The 11,388-nt window shown below is 29.3% G+C and overlaps 1 protein-coding gene across 1 annotated transcript; it reads right to left on the minus strand.

Moving 5' to 3' along the window:
* Window positions 1-2,290: 2,290 nt before the first annotated feature.
* Window positions 2,291-10,117, minus strand: LOC113367594 (protein cereblon-like). The gene is made up of 4 exons (XM_026609188.1): window positions 9,892-10,117; window positions 5,983-6,433; window positions 3,414-3,616; window positions 2,291-2,373 (listed from the first exon to the last, which is right to left on the minus strand). Exons 1-4 carry the CDS (start codon window positions 10,115-10,117, stop codon window positions 2,291-2,293), a joined length of 963 nt encoding a protein of 320 aa, XP_026464973.1.
* Window positions 10,118-11,388: the final 1,271 nt, after the last annotated feature.

An 11,388-nucleotide genomic window follows, 5' to 3' on the forward strand; every position in this document is an offset into this window, starting at 1 on the left:
ATTATATTTTTTTAGTACGCAAAAACTTATTGTTATTTCATGTTAGTAATTTCATTGATAATTTATTGGAATATGCAGTAAATCTAAAATATTTAGCAATAGCAAATTAATAAAAAAGGAGACTTTTAAAAATGCCAGTAAATTTCCTATTCTTTATAATCAAAAGTCTATCAACTATACTAGACTTGATAGATATAATAATAACCAAGAACTTTAGTGTCGGTTTATCTTACTATTTCATCAATTATCGGTTATTTTTACTTTTATTCATTATAATTTTTAACTATTTCCTTAAGATACTTAGTATTATACTTGGATTTTATTTACGCATATTGTTATTTTAAATAACTTAAAATAACGTTATATAAATTTGTAAATTATTTTGATTGTTCTTGGTATATTTTTGCACGTTCTTGAATCTTATCTAGTATAATCAAAGCAAAAATATTTTTCTAAATAAAATTGCACACACTTTTCTAGTATTGGCAATAACATATTGAAAATAATTCATGCAAAAACATTTAAAAAAATCATCAGTGAAAAATTTTCTTCATATAACAATAAACATAAACATTATATTAAAGTGGAGAAATGTTTCTTTATTTTTAATTTAATTAAGCGTTATATATTGCAAGTATAGACGTGTAGGGTCTTTGAAATAATTGATTAACTTCCGTTTAAATCAGAAAATATATTTTATACTAGTAATAACAGAAAAAAAATGATATTAAGATCTAAAATGGTTTTATTAATTTTTTTAAATAAACTTAAACGTTTTGTAATCTATTTCCTAATAATCAATAAACTTAAAACAACACTGTATTATAAACTGATTACAATAGTGTATTTCATTTACTTTTAACTCATACATATATCGTATCTAGTTTGGTGTATATTCAGTCTATTTTGTTATTTGGTATTAAATTTAACTTCATTTAATTCTCTAAGCTCTACAGTACAATAAGTTTGCACAAGCCAAGATTAAATATTAAATTATTAAACACTATCTCTACAGAATGTATTCTGTAGAGTTCTTGCTATCTATATAAACGGGTCACAGAGATTTGCGCTTGTTTACTAATAAATGACATCACTGCCCAAAAAAACATAGATAATTGTTAATAATTCATGTTTATTCGCAATTAATAATTACTGCGACATTATATGTCATAGTGTATTTGCGATGATTGCATATCAAGTATGAATCATTTTATTGCTGAAGTTTTTGAACTAAAGCAAAAATTTTGCTGTTGCGCTAAAAATGAAACACTGATTCAAATGTATTCAATATTTAAAAAAAAATCATGAGTCCATAAAATTGTGAAGGTATTGCAAAAATTCTGCTTCTAAATTCTCGTTTTCTATATGTACTGCTTTTTACTTCAAGTATATCAAAATGATTTTCAAATAATGCAAATAAAAGTTTGCTATCATCCTTAGTACTAAATTAACGTCAACCAGTACTTTGGCATTTTGGAAAAAAATAACTTTTATTAAATTATTTTATAAACAGCAATAAGAACTTAAGTCCTATAAGTTGTTTTGCTGACTTCTTTCAATAATGTGGTTTTTCAGATGGCAACCCAAATGGTTATTCTATCTCTATGCGATGAATTTATTATTGCTATTTCTATAAAACTAGTGATTTTTTTATAGACGAAGAAATATCGCTAAAAGACTATTTTCACTTGGAAATAAATTGGCTTCTTTATTTCGGAAAAACTGTTTGACATAATATTGACCTGAGTTTTATATTCTGTATTAGTTATTTTGCTTGATTTTTCTACATTTTTTAATAATGATGAAATATAGTATAAGTGTAATTTGGCAAAATATCGATAAAGGAAATTATATTGTTATTGAATGTTAGGTAACAGAAACAAAGATTATTATTATCTCATCGAAATTGACGTGGATTAAGATAGTACATGACAATCATAAATATATCAAAAGCACTTTGAACGCTATGCGAATTATTTCTGATATCAATAAAGATTTACAATTTTTTCTATATAACAAGTGTTTTAATTAAAACATTCTTTTATTTTCAGAATGACCCCATAAGCTTTTTTGGTATTCTGAATTAAATTTATTTTGTAACTTAAATAATTTTCATTAAAAATGTTGCCTGAACTAACTAAAAAGCTCAGGTAACAATTATTATTAGGCCTGATTTAGTCCTTGAAAATGTTTAGTCTAATAATGAATAGACAAATTACTAACACATCACATTTATTATCACACATTAACGTAACACTTTTGATAGTTTTATGAAATTTTTAATCTCATTTTATTCTTTGTCGTTGCCAATGCTGGATTTTCGTATCACGCTGCTTTTGCTCAGAGCCCAAAATTCACTTGGCGATAAACCACCTTAAAAATGTATAAAATGATCAAAAATATAAAAATAGTCACTATCATTTAAATAGCCCTTATAAGGTTATATTATAATAACATTAGCTATGATAATAAAATTTCTTCTATATAATATAAATATTTTGGAGATTATTCTGTAGCGAAATAAAATCTTAAGAAAAATTGGAAAATCTTGAAAAAATTTTATGCATACACATACAGAATTATATATTGTTTCATTCATACTTTATTCTTTGACCCAAGTTTTCATGTATTTTTTACATTAGCAGAAAAAATCGTGAATTTATAAATGTTTAAAATTACAATGCGGTATAGTTTGAGGAAGTAACCACATATTCTATTAATGGTAAAGAATTCGCATACAGTAATATAACACTGCTAAAGTCTCAATTCCTAAGTTTTTCCATATGTCATCACAACGATGATAGGAGAGTAAGACTCTCAAAATTTAAGGAAAATTGGAAACTCTCAAAAAAAATATAAACAAACCGTGTATCAATAATTGTATGGAATGATGTTATCCTAATGCCTAATCTCATAAAAAGATGGCTATAACATTACGGTTTTACCATATACCATTTTGAGATAGGGTCCAAAAAGAGTAAGATGAAGTATGTTTGTTCGAACAAGTTTACATTATTTCCTTCAGTCAACGACCTACATTAACATAATTTGTAGACCGCATTGCTTTTAACTAAACCAAAAGTGATTTTGTTCGATTTCTTTTAATAATAACTATCACTTGTATACATATAGATTACTTTGGTGTTTAAGGCTATTATTCTTTAACCTATGTTTATTCCTATTAAGTATTTCAGTATTTCTACTAAGACAAATGTTCAAATTACCATTTAATTTACTTTTCTCCCAGATAACTGGTGAAGTAAGGAAATTATTGCTGATAAAAAAGTGGGACAACCGTACCCGGTAATCAATTATAGTTATAGTTTTGATCATAGGTTGTCTAACTTTTATCACGTCTGCACCTATTTTAGACTTTATATTTTGTACTACATTGACAAAATAAAAATGTTAACCTTTATCTGCTTGAAATCGCCATCCGACGTGTCCAAAACATGAGGAGCAAAATGCGGGGCTCCACACGTAACCAGGAAACCTGGAATCGTTAATTGCACTTCCTGGATGAGCCAAAGCACCTGGTGCCTTCAACAAAGTGATCGGCTCCCTTAGCCAAACATCCACCGAATTATGGTTTTGGCGAGGACTACGTTTATGCTCCCTAATTGATCGATGATAGAATTACATGAAAATAATTTAATAGATAAATGAATAATATAGGAAGACATAACTTTTATATCTTCAAAATTGAGACAAATGTCTCTGAATTGTGGAACTTAATGTGTTTTTACCAATATATAATATAAATGTATATACGGCCTGAAGTAATTTTCTTAAGGGCAATTGGCTAGAGTAAGCCGAATGGATTACTTGGTATCATTATTATTGAGTCCAACATCTCCAAGCCAAACATAAACGTGTATAGTAAAGATTAGTAAATTACCAAATAAATAAATAATAAAAAAATTTATTTAATAAATCCAATATTTGTGATTATATACGTCTTTCTCTCACAGAGTTATTACAGCCCAGAAATCAACCTGTGTGAATAAGTATACGCTTGCATCAAGAGATGTCTGGACTTTTTCAATCACAAATGACTCACCATAATTTAAAAAGTAGATAATTGATTAAATTGACCCTTCAATTAGTTTTTTATATAAAATTAATTAATAAACTATTTTATATCATTTAAAGATAATTATGTGCATTTTTACGAAGAAGAAGCTTTATATTTTTCGACGTTTTAAATCATTCTGAATCGTTTCATACCAAAATTGGATAAAAGTATGCTTGTATATATGTTAAGCAAAAATTGACCTTTTGTCGAACTTTTCTCAAAAATGCACCAATTTTAACAATTTAAAAGCTATTTTTGGAAACTTTTATAGAATCGCGTTTTTTCTGGAATTAGGAGTAAAAAACAGCTGGGCCGTTTTTTCTTAGTAAATTATTACAAATTTCTGTAGGACAATATTGAATAAACTTTGAATTATGATCAATTTGGAGTATGGAAGTGGTTTATTTATAAAAATTCATTACAGTTCGGAAAAAAGGGCCTCGCTTATAAAAAATACAACGTGCTCATATTAGAAGCGTATTTGTACTAATTTGTTGATTTTTCGTATATTTGTACAAAAATGAACAAACTGCAATAGTTTCTAACTCAAAAAATTCTACATTGACTCGAATCTTCATAAATCACTCTTAAATTAATACGTTGATATCTTATTCAGTTTTAAATCTAGTTCATTAAAAATTTGGACATACTAATTTTGTACAAACACCGGTATTTGTACAAAAATAAATAAACTGAAATTTTTATAAATTTCTAACTTATAAAATTATACTACTCGGTGTTTTCACTCTCAAATGAATATATTGGTTTCTTATTAAATTTCACACCTAGTTCATTAAATATTTGGACAAACTGTTTATGCATAATTAATGATTTGAGTAAAACAATCACAAATATAATTTAAAAATAGCCATATAGTGATATTTTTGAATGATCTTAAAACAGTTCAAATGATGCCAATAAAAATGGAAATTCCCTGTATAGTCAGAAAATATTTTGCGACATCATATATTTGATACTAAAACCGACAAACCGCAAATACTGGGCAAGTTGCCAAATTACTTATAAAAATATCACATTCTTATTTAAGAATTTTTAACCAGTTAACTGTGGCGCTTACATTAAACAGTATGTATAGTTTTATATCGTTTGAATCGAGCTCATGACGAGTATATTGGTCAATCACAGAGAAAATTTTAATATTAACTAAAAATTTAAAAACAATTAAAAAATAGAAAATGAAAGCAATAGAAAATATTATTTAAATAGTTAAATCTTAATTCTTGTTCATTAATTATATTATTGGAAAAGATAAAGTGGACAGCCAAAGTAACAAATGAAGAAGTTCTGAGAAGAGTGGGCGAAGAAAGGGCTCTACTGAGCACAATTCTGAGAAGGAAAGGAAACTGGATCGGACCTCTCTTGCAAAAAGAGTGCCTCCTAAAGTTCCTAGAAGTTTGGAAAAGAAAATACATGAAATAAAAAAATGGGGATAGAGAATAGTGATATTGGGATGAAGGGCAAGGAAATCATTTGTTGTGGTGGCTCTCACACCATGGACCTGCCTTCAGCAGACTATCATTTATTATTAATTATATTATTGCCTTAAGAAAAAATACCACTACTACTTATTTTATACATTCTGAGCCTAAAAATATTCGAAACAGCTTGATATTCCAAAATATATTGCTTTTTTGCAAAAAAATCGAGTTCAATATCAAATAGTTACTGTTTTAATACGCATGACGATTATACTCGTCAATGCTCAAAATGTTGCCACTTGACTAGTATACTCGTCAGTTACAGTTAACTGGTCAAGAACATAATATCATATTTAACAAAAAGTTTTAATGGCCAAATCTCTTTTGTCCTCTCTCAATTTTAAGGGCTCCGTTCAGAATTTTATAAAAATAAGATAATATATCAATTATATGTTTTACTCAAAGCACCTTATTCGTGACGTTTCATTATGAACAGCAATCAAATCCGCGACGTCTGCCAATTTCTTCCCACAGCTGGCACAATCAAAATACTTGTGAGTCCTCACATACTCCAATTCAAATTGTAACCTATGAATAGGAGCATCCAACTTCAGCAACTCCTGGAGCACATCGTCTCCCAAATGGAGCCTTACGGCCAGAGAATACGAAGGATCTCTTTTATCCTCCGACGTTACGGATTCTTCTTCCTCGTCTTCATCATAACATGGGAGCGATTTGACCAGTTTCTGCAATTCTCGTAGAAGAATTGTTGGGTCATATTGGCGCAGTACGGAACGATGCCAGGTGTATCCTAAACCGGCTGGTGGATGAGAAGGGACTAAGGGAAGTTCTGGCAAAATTCGGACACGATGTAGGCAAATGTCGCGATAGCGGTGCAAATCTTGCAGGGCACCTAGTACTGGATTAAAAGACTAGATGAAAATATTATTAACGAAGAAATAGTGTTTGTGTTGGATCATTTTTTAGAATTTTTGTAGGGTAGACCGGAGTTTGCGAATTTGCCGGTAAGGGGGCGTCCATTAATCACGTCATCGATTTTTAGGGAATTTTGGACTCCCCCTTCCCTTTGGTGATACGTTGTGATATTTAAAATTATCTCCATCTCCTACCAAACATCACGTGCATTTTTAGTTACGTAATTAGAATTTACGAAAATCGTATTTTTTTTGGATTTTGTATTTTTTTTTAAATCTAAGTAAAAAATAATACACTTGATATCTTACTAGACTTCTCCCTTCCTCACGTGATTTTTCGTGATTTTTTGTCAACACTACCTCCCCCTTTAAAGCCTCACGTAATTAACGGCAAAAAATACCAGTTCAATTTGAATAAGCATAGGACGCTCCCTAAATAGGTCCACATCAACATTATCTCAAAAACGTGTAAAAGGACGTCCATCAATCATGTGATCAATTTTTAAGGATTTTTTGACCTCCCTCCCCCTTAGTGATACGTGGTGATATTCAAAACCCTCTCTTCCCCCTCAAACGTCACGTATATTTTTAGTTACGAGAAAAAAATTGTAAATTTTTTTTTTTTTTTTTTAATGTTTAGATTTTTTTAAAAAATTCAGGTAAAAAATAAATGATATTTTTCTATACCCCTCCATCCCCCACGTGATATTTTGTTATTTTTTGTCGAATCCCACCAACTCATAGAAACCTCTCGGGATTAATGGACGCCCCCTAAAGTGTAGTATTTTTAACGATGCTATTTTAAAGTAGAGGGCAAAAGATGTATAACTAGCCGTCGACTTCTATCATGCTTCAACGCTATCACAAAATAAATAACTACATAGTAAAATTTTTACCGAAAATATATTTTTTCTTGATTTTTTTTGTTTTCAGCACTGTTGTTTAATTTATGGTACTTGCATATAATTTATAAGTATATGTTATTCAATTGTTTTATAACATGAATTGTTATTATTAAATTAGATTCAACAGCTTTTTTGGAGCTTAAAACCACATTGTCAAATTTTTACCGAAAATATATATTTTTTTGTTTTTGTTTTGTTTTGAGCACTATTGTTTAGCTTACGGTACCTGAATTTATTTTTCCAGTATACCTTTATTCAATTGTTTTATAACAATTTTTGTTGAAGTGTAAAACTATACTAATAAATTATTTCTTTTGCAGGTATTATAGTGTACATTGTGCCGATTCTGGTTCCTGTGAAGTCTCAGCCTAATTGTTAAAGTATTGGTATCATGGCAAGTGATATATGGTAAGTCCAACAAGTTTTTAATTTCAAATCTATCGCATCTATAATAACTCTGTCTACACCGATTGGCCAATATATTAAAGACCTCTTCCTGTTTATTATTTTAACATGAAGTTCATATTTTGATATCAAATATTTTTTGCTGGAATAATTTTACCCAATATTGTTAGATAGTTGCTTGTTTGATATATGTTATTTCTCGCGTTAGTTTCCAGTACTAAATAAGAAAAATTCAATTACAATTTTCTAATTTTCATCATCACCTCATATAGTGCAATGTTGTAAATAAAAGTTTGCTAATGCGCGCAATACGAATGTGTGGGAATACACACTTTCATGTTTTAATCGCAGGAAGTTGTGCGTTTATCTTTCGCAAAATCCCAGACATAAATTTTTAACTACATTTGGAATAATATACTATACAGTAGTTGATTTTAAATGTGGCGAGTGCAGTATATATTATCGTGAATGGAAGCCAAATGAGATCATTTCCTGCAAGCAATTTTTGTTTATCTCGAAATTCTTAGCTTTCAACGCATGAGATTACTTTGTAGTAAAAATAAGCGAATCATTTCACATTATTGTTTTCACAGTATTGTTTTTTAATTAAATAATCACCAGAAATATATATTGTCATGCAGGAATGGACCACTAGCACTAAGTAAAGTTGGTAAAAACCAAACCAACTACATCATAATAAATAACACATATCAGACAAACAACCATCGAAAAAATCGAAATCGAAAAAATCCACTATTTAAATTTTAATTTAAAAAGGAGTTTAACATAATAATAACTCCACTATTTTATGATATGCAAATCAATTAATAGCTTAATCAGGAAAATTATAATATATATTGTTAATCTTAATAAACAAAAATATTTCTCAACCCTTACTACCATTATAGATCTTGCTTTGGTAGATATTTCTGTTTAATTTATCAGAATCAGACTTACAATTTGTAAATACAATTATCTTATATATGAAAATGAATCGCAAAATGTGTTGGTAAGCGCTGATTTTTTTACTGTGCTCCAATTTGTATGAAATTTTGAGATTAGGTTTATTTTACCCTCAAGTTCAAAAGAAAATAATTTAGACCTTTCCCGGGGGGGATGACATCCCTCTCAGTGGTGTAATTTCATTTTTTTTATTTAAATAACGTCGGATATCGATAAAAGAACTTATCATTAAAAAAAAATGTTTTGTAATGTTTTTGAAAAAGCAAATAATCATCATTTTATTTAAAGCAGTTGCACATTCAAGATCCATATGGATGGATGTATATGCATTTCGGTATAGACTGCAGTGTAAAAAACATAATAATTTTTAACTAATTGGTAAATATCAGTATAGGTTATTAACAAAATTAAAACCTTTGAATTGTGAGCATAAGTACAGGACAACGTCTGTCGGATCATCTAGTTACAAATAAGATAATCTCAATCTTTTAGGAACACAAACCAACGAAATACATATTTTATGGACAGATTTTTTAAAAAGATCACACTGGATATAACCTTTGTATGAAACTTTATCAGAAAAATTAGAATTGGAATGACTATTAATTAAATCTATCTCTTGTTTTTCCTTATTTCACTTTGACATTTATTATCTTATTGTTTACACGTTGCCAGTGTAAAAGTTTTATTGGTCCTATTTACTCGGACCACCATGTAAATTATTCTGGAGGTTATAAAAAAAAGTTGAATTCAGCTTAAAAATAACAATACTCCTTATAAAACAATCTAATGACGTATACCTATTTAAAATTATACTGAGGTCATGTTAACTAAATAACACTGCTCAACATAGAAAAACTAAAAATGGCAAATCTTTCGTTGAAACTTTGAAAATGTGACCGTTCATTTCCTGATAGGCACGTGGCCTGATTCAAGGCGATGGCTGGTTATACATTTTTTGCCGCATACTTTAAAATAGTACTGTTGAATAATACCATATTTCACTTGTTTGTGAGATAATGGTGGTGGTTACTTTCATACGCGGGTGCGGAAGAATCCAATTATTTTTTACAATTTTGACACCAAAATTTAAATAATTGCTTGTAAATGTTAGTAATGAATCTCATTATTTCCATGTATATTTTTTACAAAAAATATTAATTTTATACCTCTAAATCTTTGTTTTCCGCGCGATCTGAAACTAACATCATCAATATAGTCGCCATTCGGTCCGGCATCAAAGGTGACACCATATCTGCTGATCTTATTGGTTTCTCCCGGTGCCAAAACCACCATTCCAAAGGTGATAACCTTCGGCGGGTCCATATCACAAATAAACATTGCCGCAGCTAAAGATAAACCAGTAATTCGAAAATGTTGCCCTGGCAAACACATTTTCCTGTGCAAAAGCAAGGGCAGTTCTAGGGCTTCGCCTTCTGGCAGCAAAGTCGGTGCCCAGGGAATGGGCAAAGGGTCTCCTCGATCTTGGTAGGGCAGATATCGTACTTGAGTAGTGTGACGGGGGATGTGTTGTTAGTTATCGGTTGTTCCATTTTTGTTTTAAATGATTAGATTAATTAATCACTTGTTTCAGGTTTTCGAGTATTTTTCTATAAAAATCTGTTGAGTTGAGATGTTTATGCTATTGTTTTCCGTGTTGTATTTTTAAAGTTTTTTTAAGTCAGGCGCGGCGAAGAAGTTCACATCGGATTCATGACACATTTACAGCTTTGGTTTGTTAACTTGTTGATCTATAAGCAAGGGAAAAGTAAATATTTTTGCTCAAAAATAGTAATAATGCAATTTATGTTGCAATATTAAGGCTTACACAAAAATCGACATTTTAGAAGTGATTTATTAGTATTTTTTCCAAGAAAACCGGTTTTAACCAGTTACTTTAGTCTCAAGTACAATTAGCTATATTCCTTATTTGCAAATTTTTTAGATGTTATTCTTACATTGGAAACAATATTTGCTACTAATATTCACATTATAACCTAAATAGTTTTACAATTGGATTTTACTGGATATGATCCAGCTATTTGCTATTTTAAATAAAATTTTTGAAAAAAAAAAATAATACAAAATATATTCTGAAAAGTTGAGATGTAAGTCAAAACCAGGAAGGCAATTTTTAGTTATGCTAATTTGGGACGGAAGTGGGGTGAGGCTTCAAACTAACAAATGCTATTTGAGAATACAATAAAAAAAAGTTTTTTTTATTTGAATCATTTTTTTTTTAAATTAGATTTGCGGGCTTTAAGTAATAATTTATTATTCGATTATATGTGATACTTTTTCATCTATAATTATGTTACATATATTTTAATCCATATGTTTTTTTGCTTTTGTGCCTTTTTATATGAAATTCTATTAAATTTTCTTCATAATTAATTCGAAAAAATCAACACTTGTTCATTTGTATTCATTACTTAATTGTAGGTCAACTCGGGACAAAAGATCTAAATCCGGGTCAAATATTACTTTTAGAAAAACCCGGGACACAAGGAAAAAATCCGGCACTGTCCAGGCCAAATCGGGACGTATGGTCACCTCATCTTAAGACAAGTTGTATGAACTTTCCGAATCAATAAAAATTAATATTTAGCTATTTCAATAACATTTTTAACTTCTCATTGAAACATTCGAATCCTATTGATGCTGAT

Source organism: Ctenocephalides felis, unplaced genomic scaffold, assembly GCF_003426905.1.
Source record: "Ctenocephalides felis isolate EL2017-DRISC unplaced genomic scaffold, ASM342690v1 CF-g0.4_SCAFFOLD_01170, whole genome shotgun sequence".
NCBI classification, from domain to species: domain Eukaryota; kingdom Metazoa; phylum Arthropoda; class Insecta; order Siphonaptera; family Pulicidae; genus Ctenocephalides; species Ctenocephalides felis.